The sequence below is a fragment of the Thamnophis elegans genome, chromosome 2 (genome assembly GCF_009769535.1).
Source record: "Thamnophis elegans isolate rThaEle1 chromosome 2, rThaEle1.pri, whole genome shotgun sequence".
Lineage (NCBI taxonomy): Eukaryota > Metazoa > Chordata > Lepidosauria > Squamata > Colubridae > Thamnophis > Thamnophis elegans.
Genome location: NC_045542.1, coordinates 16,509,601 through 16,522,568, shown reverse-complemented (window position 1 = coordinate 16,522,568; position 12,968 = coordinate 16,509,601). Strand labels below are relative to the sequence as shown.

Sequence of the window (12,968 nt, the reverse complement as noted above, 5' to 3'; positions counted from 1 at the left end):
GCCCTGTGTTTTGAGTATATTTCCATTGAAATAAGGGCTAGGAGCTTGTGACAATGATGGAAGAACAATGAAATCCCCCTAGCAGCAGAACAATTTGTGAAAATGTCAGAATTTGCTGAAATGGAGAAAGAAAAAGCTTTTCTAAAAGACTGGAAACCTTGTGTGAACTTTTTACTGAAAGAAGAAAAAAAGATATGATGATTTATAGGTTTATGGATTAAAGAAAGATGTGGACTAAATGAGAGGCTGAAAGGGATCTGTATAACATTTAAGAGAGAGGGAAGATTGTAATTATTTGTAGAATAGCAAAACATAGTGTAGTGTAGCATAGCATAGAACAGAACAGAATATAATTCTTTACTGGCCAAATGTGATTGGACACACAAGGAATTTGTTTTTGGTGCATATGCTCTCAGTGTACGTAAGGAGAATAAAATATTTTCATCAAGAATGAAGAGATACACTACTTAGTGATAGTCAAGATTACTAATAAGCTATCAAATTGTATTAGTAAACAAATAAAACAATGTAAATTGAAAGATGCAAGTCATATGGTTATAGAGAAGGTTGGAAGTCATTATATTTCAAACTTTTGTCCCCCCCTCTTTCTTGCACCTTTTTCTTTCTTTCTTTTTCTTTCTTTCTTTCTTTCTTTCTTTCTTTCCCTCTTTCGTTCTTTCTTTTCTTTCTTTTCTTTAGTTTTGTCTTTTATTTCATATAAAAGTTTTAAAAATATAAATGAATAAGATACTTGTGACATTGAAATGGAAGCTTGGAGTTTTGGAAAAAAGAATTCACCATCCAAACACACTTTTTCTTGTAGTTTTGCTATCAACCTCAAGTAGTGGAGAAGGTAAGGAGGGATACAGGTGCTCCACAAGGAAAGTTTACTTTACCTGTGTGTCTTTCTCTCCTAACCAAATCATTCAGCAACTGTTCAAGGTTACAATGGCACTGAATGAATGGTGGTTATGAACCTGGGAGTTCCAGCTTTTCCAGCATACCCACCCCCATCACATGACCACAATGCTTGGCAACCCTTTCACACTGACAACCAACTGCTAAGTGCTCCATGATCACATGAATGCCAGTTGCATCCTTGCATGGTGGCCTCCCCAGAAAGTCAAAGGAAAGCCAGTAGGAATTGCAAGTCACCGGGATAAGTTTCCTTGACCTGCGCACCTTCTCCCAGCCCCTCTGGGTTTGCATTATGCCAGCCACTTGCTCACCCATACACACCTCTCCATCTGTCCCAAAGGTGCTTTTTTTCAAAGGCAACTGCACTTTCTTGGCGGGGGAGGGGGGGAGTTTGAAGACATTTTGCTTCTCATTCAAGAAGCTTCTTCATCTCTGACCGGTCAGAGCTGAAGAAGCTTCTTGAATGAGAAGCAAAACGTCTTCAAAGAAAGTCCAGTTGCCTCTTGAAAAAGCACCTTTGGGAGAACCATGACCAGGATGGCTGAGAATCTCCACAGATACCCTCTCAACCTGTGCCCCATCCCACACACACTCCCTGATCCACACCACATCCATGTGCATCCCCCTAACTTGCATGGCACCTCATGTGTCCATTCCACGCATCCTTCCCTACCCCTATGGCACCTCTCCCACACCCTCCAGACCCTCCCCCATACATTCCCCGCCAGCCTTGTTCCCTCCCTTATCTGCCTGCAGGCTTGGCACTTGCAACATCCTGTCAGGTTCCCCAGTGACTTTTGTTATGGGAAGCTGTTCAGGAAGGGGCCTTGCCTAAAGATTGTGGGATTCAGTTAATGACTTGGGACTGCAGAGATTGCTGTTGCTAAACAGGGCAGTTGTGCTTTACAACTGCATCATTTAGCAGCAGAAATTCTAATCCCAATTGTCGTCCTAAGTCAAGGACTATCTATAAGCCTCAGTTAGCAGTTCACCATGGTGTCCTAGGAGTAGACCATATAATCTTGTAAGGGAGAGCAGATTATTCTGATTTTAAGAGGGTTTTTCAATAACTGGGCCCAAATCACTTCAGTGTAACAAATGGATCTCTTCACCTGTTCTCCAGAAAAGTTGTATAACGGTCGAATGTCACTTCCATTTAGAATTGTTACCTGGTGGGGCAAAAAAAAAAAGAGAGGAAAAACAGATGTAACATCAAACATTATCTCTCCACAGAAATTTATCAAACACTTTGAGCTTCGAGAAGAGGAATCTAAATGATTCCTCTTGACACAAATGCCATTTTCTCATTGCTTCTTCTAGCTTCTTTTTCCCCCCTGCAAAAATGAATTCAGGAGGTGAAACAGTCACAATATTTTCCATCTGGGTTGGTCCAGCTGAGAGCAATCTTATCTAGAAGCACATCTGGACGCCAAGCTACAGTTGTAGCTTTAAAAAGAGACATACAGGTAGTCCTCAACTTGCAACAGTTTGTTTAGTGACCATTTGAAGTTACAAGGGCACTGACAAAAGTGACTTACGGCTGCTTTTCACACTTATGACCGCTGCAACATCCCCAGGGTCACGCGGTCAAAATTCAGATGCTTGGCAACTGATTCATATTTATGACGACGGCAGTGTCCCGGCATCATCTTTTGTGACCTTCTGACAAGCAAATCAATGGGGAAGCCAGACTCACTAGGAACCCACCACTGTCCTTTTCTCATATTAAATTTTTTTGCCTATTTTTTTTTTACCCTTTCCCCAACTAGAGTATTAGTAGAGGAAATTGGGAGATGATAGTCTTGAAGTAAGCATTCTTTGTTTGAATTTAGAGGTCAATTCTGATCTTTTTTTTAAAAAGTGTCACTTCTAGGTCACAAAACCACAGAGGGAGAACATCAGGGTTGTGAAACCCTTCTGAAGAAGAAGCTGTTAATACAAGCGCTCTGTCATCCAGGATTTGGTAGCTGAGGTTCCTGTCAAATGTGCTACTTGAACAAATTAACAACGAAGTTACAGTATTTGGGAGAAGGGAGCCAGGTCACAAGTTGAAGGCAGTAGAAGAAAGAACCCAACATGACTTCCACATCATGGGTCTGTGTTCATCCACAATCAAAGCGCCTTAGGAAAATCAGATTTCTTTATTTTGGGGCCTCAACATTCCCCTCCTCCTTAGAAATACATCGGTTGCTATAGCAGCCACGGGGATCCATAACAAACAAGCAATGAAGACGGGAAGGAGGAACCAACCCCACATAGCCACAAGGCAATGTCTTGTTTCCAGGTTAATTCACTTAGCTTTCATCATATCTGGAGATAGTACAACTGGTGACTAGGGGTCATGAAAAGGGCTGATGTTTCTATGAGAAAATCTGCCCTTGTTGCAAGCAAGCCCAGCATAAAAAGCAGAAGGAGGACCATGTGTCTACTCCAGCAACACACCAGCTGATGTCATGGCAGCAAAAACACAACCTGAGAATGCTGTGCAGTTGCATGCTGGCTAGCTGGATGCTATCAGACACAACACCTATGGGACTTTCACCTTTGCAATGTACATCGCCCTCAGTGGTGGGATTCAGCCGGTTCGCACCTATTCGGGAGAACCGGTTGGTAACTTTCTAAGCAGTTCGGAGAACCGGTTGTTGGAAGAAATCTCCTTTTGTTTTTTCCCTACTTTACAGGGCTAATCCTGCAAGGAAGGCAGGAAGGAAACATTCTGGTGTTGTTTCTAGCCTAATCTTTATTGCCCTGCTTACAGAAACTGCCTCTCTGGTTAACCCTTATTACATTGTAACAGCTAAGGCGAAGCCCCCAGTGACATGAGTGACATTGAGTTGACCACACCCATCCAGTCACAAGACCACTAAGCCACGCCTACCCAGCTGGTCATTAGGGCAGAGGACCGGTTGTTAAATGATTTGAATCCCACCACTGATCACCCTCCTTCCAGACCTTACAACCCCTGTTAAAATAACACTACTCAAGTATTAGGGAAGGGAATAGTTGCCTTTTTTTTTGTTTTTGGCAATGCTACCAAATTCTGGATGATCAGGCGGTTATACTTTTGAAGAAAAGAATGCTGTTACAGAAAGTTCCCCAACAGGGGCCACATTGAGATCTGAATGATGCATTTACAACTTTAAAAACTCTGCTTCTAAGCAGTATGGAAATAATACACTTCTGGAGAGAAAGGGACACTGCTTCAATCTGGCTTGGGGCCAATTTTTGGGAAGGAGGGAATTCCCCGTTTATGGCTCAGGCGTTCAAAAGCCCTTATTGTGCTCCCTTGGCGGATACTTTGGATAGCAGGGGACGTTAAATGAATGCTTTGACTGAATAGCACCGAAGATAGGAAGTGGTTTTCGAGACTAAAGACACAGTGATTTGGGAGAAGGCTGGCATTAAATCACACCTGGAGAAAACCTTACGCTTGGGTGCATTCCAGTGGTGGGTTTCAAAAATTGTTCAAACCTATTCTGTGGGTGTGGCCTTTGTGGGAGTGGCTTGCCACCCATGTGACCGGATGGGAGTGGCTTGCTGCCCATGTGACCGGATATAAAGATGCTGGTGACACTAGTCAGAACCACCTTAATGTACCTCACACACAGCACTGGCATGCATAAGAATATGATGTAAACTTGTTTTTTAAAAGGCATCTTTGGTTTGCATTAAAACAACTTCAACACACGCAATGTTCTGATTGCACCACAAACACAGTAGTCATCCTTACCTTTCACAGAGGCACTGAGTTTTATAAATATGAGCATGATAGTGTAGAATAATCATATCCAAGGACCAGTGGTGGGTTTCAAAATTTTTTGGAACCTCTTCTGTAGGTGTGGCCTCTTCTAACGGGTTCAGTAGATTTGACGAACCGGTTCTACCGAATAGGTGCGAACTGGTAGGAATCCACCTCTGGTGCATTCTCAGCAATATGCAAGAGCAGCCAAAATGCTGCACCAGTCCAAGTAGCTTTCAATGGAATTATAGGACCAAAGCTAGCAGCTCTAGTAAGGGGGGGGGAGTGATCTTACAGACAGTTTGAGAACAGTGAGGGGAAAAAAAGAATAGAAATGACCAGGATATGGCTCTTACGTATCCATAGGTGAGATTTCCTTTGGGAACACCAGCCACGAAATCTGCAAGAAGCAAAGTGATACAAGATATAGAATATGGCATTACAGCATGGGTTCTTGTACTTAGCAACCATTCAAATCTACTTATGACTCAGTTCTGAAGTTCCAATGGCCACCCCCCACTTACTGTAGTCACATGACAGGATTTGGGGCGCTTAGCTACCAGCCCACACTTACAAACGTATGTAGCATCCCACAGACGTGTGTTCAGAGGTGGTATTCAGCAGGTTCTGAACAGTTCTGGGGAACTGATGTTGGAAATTTTGAGTAGTTTGGAGAACCAGAAAATATATATTCTCTGCCTCCCGAGTCCCAGCTGATCGGGAGGGGATTTTGCAGTAATCTTCCCCACTCAATGGAGATTTTAACAGTATCCTTCCCCTGCCACGCCCACTAAGCCATGCCACAACCACAGAACTGGTAGTAAAATCTTTTGAATCCCACCACTGATATGACTGCAATTTATGATGTTTCTGCCAGAGCCTAGTATTCACTTCTGGTTTTTGGCAACTCTTAGCAAACCGACTCTTAGCAAACAAGGAGTTCATTTAACAACTGCAGCATTCGCTTAACAACCACAGCATGCGATTTACAGTTGCTGCGTTCACTTAATAACCATCTCAAAAAGGTCATAAAATCAGGCGTAGACCCGTTTACAACCATCACTACTTATGGCCGAAATTGCCAGGCTCAATTGTGGTCATATATTGAAGACTACCCTGTAACATAAAGTAAGTTTCTACTCCTCATGGAGGAGAAGGTAATCTATGTTATTTATCATAACATTTGCTCTCCTAAGTACATGCAGCCTCCATTTTTGGTGATCAAAACAAAGCAGCCAACAACAATTGAATTATGTAGACAATCTGAAAATATTTTACTTTTATAAAAGGGTTAATTGGCAAATTTAGTCAGCATTTCATTCGGAAGGTAATATAAATTCTGTATTATTGATGTATATACAGTCCCAGCTTTTTATTCCCCCTAAAAGCATACGTGTACTATCTCCCACAACAATGAATGTGATAATCCTCCCTCAAGCCTCATAGTACCTTCAGTTGCATCGCCGCTGAATTCGCCTACAGCCACAGAATAGCCTAGGAACAAAACACAAGGAATAATGTAATGGATGACAAACAATTTGTTACTAATAGCTACCAAGATCACTGGAGCTACCAAGACCTCTATTGCAGAACAATAGATTATCCTAAATCACAAAATAATTGTGGTTTAACCTGCTTTAGCCAGGAATGCAACTTAATCCTGGTTTAGCCAGAAATGCAACCCATACTCAATATCACCTAAGCAGCCTCATCTCAGTTGAGTTCAGAATGGTCAGTCCTTGTGCTTTCCCTAAGGATCAGCATGTCATCATTTTTAGAGAACAAAAAAACAATCACAAGGTGAAAAAATGTTTGCATTTGGCATCAAAGAAAGATCAACTCATAGAATAGGTAAAGGTAAAGGTTACCCCGCACATGCATGCTAGCTGTTCTGACTCTAGGGGGCGGTGCTCATCTCTGCTTCTAAGCTGAAGAGCCAGCGCTGTCCAAAGACGTCTCCGTGGTCATGTGGCTGGCATGACTAAATGCCAGAATCCTGTTACATTCCCACCAAAGTGGTCTCTGTTTTTCTATTTGCATTTTTATGTGCTTTCGAACTGCTAAGTTGGCAGAAGTTGGGACAAGTAACGGGAGCTCACTCCATTACGCGGACTAGGGATTTGAACTGCTGACCTGCCAACCTTCTGATCGGCAAGCTTAGCACCTTAGCCACTGAGCCACCGCGTCCCTCCTTCATAGAATAGAGCTCATTTCAATTCCAGTGTGAACCCACATTGGTTTGTTACCTTGAAAAGACAGCCAATCAGAAACAAAAGAAGTCCGTAGTATTTAGAATATTTTAGAATAGTGTTTTTCAGTCTTGAAGAACTTGAAGAGGTGTGGTTTATAACTCCTAGAATTCCCCAGCCAGTTATGCTTCCCTTGTTGGTTAGGGAATTTTGTGAGTTAGAAGTCCACACCCCTCCAAGTTGCCAAGACTGAGAAAGATTGTTCTAGGACAACTGTGGTGAGTTATTTATGAACTTTACTATTAGGGAGTGTCACACATCAGAGGCAACACTTCCCCTCAGAAATGAAGAACCACAGGTCATATTGTCTGGTTGTGGTTTACAGTGACCTCCGAGTCACCTTACAAACCCGTGGGCTCTCTGAACGTAAGAGTGTGTAAAGTGGCTGAGCTCTAGCCTAGGAGAATCAGGCACCCTCTCTGCCCAGTATGAACCGTAGCCAGTGCTTTCATACAGCCTGGCCTTTTGTGTAAAGAGCACCTCAGGGGTTCGGCACTGGTTCCACTTATGTTCTTCGTAGCCTACTGGCTTGAAGAACCAAGCCAAAGACCTGTTCAGAAGGGATTAATTGAGCCTCCCACCTCAGTTTTCTGTTGTGGAGAGAGCTGGAATTTTCAATTTGGGGAAGACAGTCGAATTGTGTGTGTGTGTGTGTGTGTGTTGAGCTCCTTGGAATCAGGAAAATTAAAGCAGGATGCTTTAAGGATCCGACGTTTGGGAGTCAAGCAGCTTAATCCTGGTATAAACAGATCTGAGGATGACAGCCAGTTTGGTCTAGTGGTTAAGGCACCAGGCTAAAAATCAGGAGACAGTGAATTCTAGTTCCACCTTAGACATGCAATCCCACTGGTGACCTTGGGCCAGTCCTTCTTTCTCAGCCCAATTCACCTCACAGGGTTATTGTGAAAAAAATAGAAGGAAGGAATATTAGGTAAGAAAATCATCTTACAACGACAACAATAATGATAATCATGGCTGTGGCAGTGCCTGGAGACAGCAGAATAGAAGAGAAAGAACTGGAGAAGATAACAAAATACAAAAACCTACATACAAATAGAAATAAAACTGTGGCAAACGCAAGCAAGGGTAGTATCAATAATAATAGGCGCTTTTGGTGCAATCCCAAAAGAATTAGAGCATCACTTGAACACCATTGGCATTGACAAATTCGCCATGGATCAATTGAAGAAGGTGGCTTTACTCAGAACAGCTTCCATCATGCGACAATATCTGTAACACAGTCAAACATCCACATCTGCCTGTCCCAGGGCCTTGGTAAGGACTCGAAAGGTAGGAAAAATGCTAAACCCAGTCTGAACATCTGGCTGAGTGTGCGATGATCGATGATGATGATGATTATGATAATGATGATAATAATAATAATAATAATAATAACAACAACAACAATAGAAGGCTTTATTTTGGCAGCTCAAGAACACGCCTTAGCCACAAACTGCATGAAGGCAAAAATTCAACATGTTACCACCAACAGCAAATGTCCCCGCTGTAATGAGAAAGATGAGACAGTCGACCACTTGATCAGTGGGTGCAGCAAAATTTCACAAACTGACTACCTACAATGCCGTGACCGCGTTTCTAAGATCATTCACTGGAAATTGTGCCAAAAGTTTGGATTTGAGTACAGCAAAAATCACTGGGAACATCAGGTTCAGAAGGTTTTAGAGAATGAGAAAGTCAAGATCTTGTGGGACTTCAGAATTCAGACTGACAGGCACTTGGCCCACAACACACCTGACATAACAATAGTTGAAAAGAAAAAAGTATGGTTCATTGACATTGCAATACCTGGAGATGCACAAATTGAAGATAAACAGCAAGAAAAAATCACAAAGTACCGGGACCTACAAATTGAAGTTGAGCGACTGTGGAAAAAGAAATCGTGTGTTGTCCCAATTGTAACTGGAGCCCTTGGAGCAATATCTAAAGGGCTACCTCGCTATTTGGAAATTTTAAATTTATCAGGCTTGAACAGTCTGATTCTACAAAAAACCACCCTACTTGGAAGAGCTTATATCCTCCGAGGTTACCTTAACAGTTCCTAGGTTCTTGGTTAGGACTCGAGCTGTTGAGCTACTAACCAGCCCCAAAGACTGTGAATCTCACCAAAAATTAACCACAAATAATAATAATAATAATAATAATAATAATGATAAAAATAAATAAATGAGTCAAACATCTGAGAAAAATCGTGAAACTGGCTCTATAACCTAGGATTCCTATCCATGCTACACAAAATTAACAAAAGCAGGTAGCTGCCGGGGGGGGGGGGGGATCTGTCAACATCAAAGCTGCTTTTTGATCATCTGTCTTCTCTGTCGAACTCACCTAGGTAACTGTCATCCGCTTTGATATGAGCCTGATGTGTCTTGAGCTCTTCTCTAACCACAACGATAAAATACTCCGGGTCATAGGATTCTTCAATGGCCTCTTGAGTTGCTGAGAACACTTGGCCTAAAGGGCAAGCAGGGTGCAACAATTACTGCCTTGGACTAAGATCAGAAAGACGGAGGTTCAAATCCCCACTTAAGCTGGAAATTTCTTAAGATAAGGAAAACTATTAATGTCTTGCAGCTCAAGTTATTTCACAGAATTGCTATGGAGAAATAAGTGAGAGTGGGAGGTGTCATATGTTTCTTGCGGGGGGGGTGAGATAGGCAAGAAATAACATCATGACATTTGAGAGATGTCGGAGAAAGATTGTCGGAGACAATGTTCAGATATGTGAGGCAGCTGGTGCTTACGGTTATCAAACAAGTCACACGGAACTTGCAAACAAAATATATATTTCAAAATATGCTGTTTGTGAATCTTAGCCACCGCTTTCCTGTTCAAACTAAGGAAAGGAATTCCAAACCCCCTGGATGAGAAGGCTCGAAAATAGGACTAAGAATAATAAGATTTATCTGATCAGGCAAATAAACATTGTTGGATAATGAATACATAAAACACAATGTATTTCAAGTAACAAAAACAGAGGGAAATATGCTTTGGAAAGAATCCAGTCCCTTCCTAGCCCTCTAAAAGGGATTCTACTCGATCCCATGGAAGCCTCCTTTTCTCTATATCAAATTGATGCAAGAGTTCTGAATCAAAATCATTTTATGCGAGGGCCCTTTCTGTGATGTTCTCAGACACCATACAGAGGGGAATGGGGACGGAGGAAAAAGGACACCTGGAAGCAAGGGAAAATAGACAGGTAGTCCTAGATTGACATCAGTTCATTTAGGGATTGTTTGAAGTTACAACGCCACTGGAAAAAGTGACTCATAACCGTTTTTCGTACTTACGACTGTTGCTGCAGCATCCCTAGGGTCATGTGATGAAAATTCAGATGCTTGGCAACTGACTCATATTTATGACCATTGCAGTGTCCCAGGGTCATGTGATCTCCTTTCGTGACTTTCTGACCAGCGTAGTCAATGGGGAAGCCGGATTCCCTTAACAACCATGTCCCTAACTTAATAACTGTTGCGATTCACTTAACAACTGCGGCAAGAAAAATCGTAAAATGGTGGGGTAAAACTTGCCCAACAACGGTCTTGCTTAGCAGCATAAATTTTGGGCTCAGTTGTGGTTGTAAGTCGAGGACTACCTGCATTTCCATTAGATCATCTCTGCAAGCTTTGCAAAAACAGATTCCCCTATGGCACGAACAGCCACTTTGACAACATGGCAACATTCACCTCTCTCTGAGCCTACAAACATCATTCTCACTGTTACCTCAAATTCCCAGTATTTTTTAAAATATCTCCCTAATCTTTATTCTGCTGCCTTTTCTCTTCCTTCATGCCCAATTAAAATTCCTCACAGTACCATTTCCCACTGTAACCTGGGTTGAAGGTGAAAGACATAAAACAACCTATGTCATGCAATTGTGGGTAGATGTAGCTGCCAACTGACCTTGCCAGAAGTAGCTTCCAGGGCCACCAAGAAGAACCCGTCCGGCCTGCAGAGAGAAAGACATTTTTTAAAATTCTTATTTAACCACATCTACCTTAACGTGTTGGAGATTTCTCCCTTAAATGTCCAAACCTTGGCTCCAAACCTCAGCTCCCGATATAAAGCCTCGGAAGCTGAGAACCAAATAGGATATTAAATTCACAATAAATCCAAATTTTTTCCAAAGTCCTCTGGAACACTAAGATGACACAGCCGTCCACATTGAGGGACCATTGAGAGGGGTGGCAAACAGGTCAACTCCTGGGCAGCCCAAAAGGTCCACAATCACCCGAAAGATTGTTGGCTGCAGCTGCCACTCCAAACTGTCCACCTCAGTCCGGCTGAGCCAGTCGGCCCTGAATAATAACCCTGACCTGTTGCTCCGGAGGCACCAGTTGGATAGCCCTAAGGTGCGTTGTCCTTACATTGCCCCACACTCAAGAAGGAAGGAAACTGACCTTTGTGAATTCAGCACTGAAACCACCTTGACAATAACCTTGTCCAGCAGCTGAGTTTAGATCTGGCAGGAGAGAGAGAAAGTGGGTGGGGAAGAAGAGAGTTGAGAAATTTAGAGAAGCTGAACAAGCAACGAATGGCATGAAATCATGGTGCAACAACAGTTTATGTGGGTAATGTAAGAAACCATTGATATTGCAGCTTGAGTTTTTTAATGAGATGACTTTCAATTGTGTTTCCTGCACATGGAGGCACACATGTAGTGGAGGAAGTTCAGGATAAAACTCCCACTTAAAGGCATCACGAAGTAGGAATCCGGGATTATCTCTTCTATTCCCCTCGCTTCCCTATCCTTCAAATTAAATCCATCATTTCATCTGATATAAACTGAGCAAAGCTTCATCATCATAATGACTGAGCATGGGGAACATGTGGTGTTCATTAACAATCAGGAGGGCCACAGGTTTTCCATCCTGCAGCGCAGAGCTTAAAAAAAAGGCCATAACATGAATGGCTTATTTTAATAACATAGTGGGATGTATTTCTTTAAACACTTCATTAATGCTTCCTGAATGATAAAAGTGGAAAGATGGGTTACGAGCAGGGATGTGCCAAGTTCTTCTATTTGGGAATGGAACATTCTGCTTCTCCTCTGGATTAGCCAATCTCCTTTAGACCGTGCCATTCCAGGGGTGGTCTGGCGGTTTTCAGAAGTAAATCATCTAAATTGGAAGCAGTTTGAAGCATCCTGGGTGTGGTCTGGGCATGAAACAGGTCTGTTTCATCCAGAATGCTATGTCTAGGATACCTCAAACTGTTTCCGATTCAGAGAATTTACTTTCAGAAACAATCATGCTGCCCCAGAGTAGCATGGTCCAGAGGGGAATAGAATGTTCTTTAGTTCAAAGGAATGTTTCATTCCCGAAGTAGATTCCCACATCCCTGGTCATGACAGAAAGCAATTTCTTTCAGCAAGCATTTTAAATAATATTTTAATTGAGTGCCATCTGGAAAGAGGTACTAACTGTGCCTTGCCTTCCAAAAGGCACAGGCATGGAACAACACTCACAGTCTCATGTTTACATACGTGTTTTGGGATTATGGCTTAGAATTCACATTTTTATTTATTAATCAAATTCACAGAGCCACCCATCTCACCGAAGGCAACTCTGGGCAGTACGCAACAAATATTTGGGAAGCATCATTGAGAAGACCTACAACACCTCTGTCTGTCTGTCTGTCTGTCTGTCTCTCACAATCATCTTTATTATTTTTATAAGTAATTCAAGGTGGCCAATATACTTAATAATCCTTCCTCTTTTCCCCACAATACTAACCCTGTTAGGTTGGCTGAGCTGAGAGTGAGTAACTGGCCCATGATCGCCTAGCTGGCTTCCATGCCTAAGGCAGGATTAGAATTCAGAGTCTGCATGATTCTAGGCCAGAACCTCAACTACTAGTCCAAGCTGTGCCATGCTCCAAAATATGCCATAAAGGCCTCCAGCCTGGGAATCTAGCATTGCCAGTGTGCTATAGACACCTCATGTGATATTTACTTGTCCCTGCTCCACTTGACATTTTACATCTCTAAAGCAGACACTTTCAGTTCCAGATCATCTGTTCAGAGAAAGGTCGAAAATAACAAG

The 12,968-nt window shown here is 42.4% G+C and overlaps 1 protein-coding gene across 1 annotated transcript in view; it reads right to left on the bottom strand.

Moving 5' to 3' along the window:
- The window catches only part of ITGA5 (integrin subunit alpha 5), a 93,531-nt gene that overhangs the window by 35,024 nt on the left and 45,539 nt on the right, over window positions 1-12,968 (bottom strand). Inside the window, exons 5-10 of the mRNA XM_032210304.1 lie at window positions 11,325-11,386; window positions 10,828-10,873; window positions 9,253-9,378; window positions 6,107-6,151; window positions 5,014-5,057; window positions 2,031-2,087 (exon numbers count right to left, since the gene is read on the bottom strand). Of these exons, the coding sequence (XP_032066195.1) occupies window positions 2,031-2,087; window positions 5,014-5,057; window positions 6,107-6,151; window positions 9,253-9,378; window positions 10,828-10,873; window positions 11,325-11,386 (380 nt within the window). The remainder of the gene's footprint in view (window positions 1-2,030; window positions 2,088-5,013; window positions 5,058-6,106; window positions 6,152-9,252; window positions 9,379-10,827; window positions 10,874-11,324; window positions 11,387-12,968) is intronic.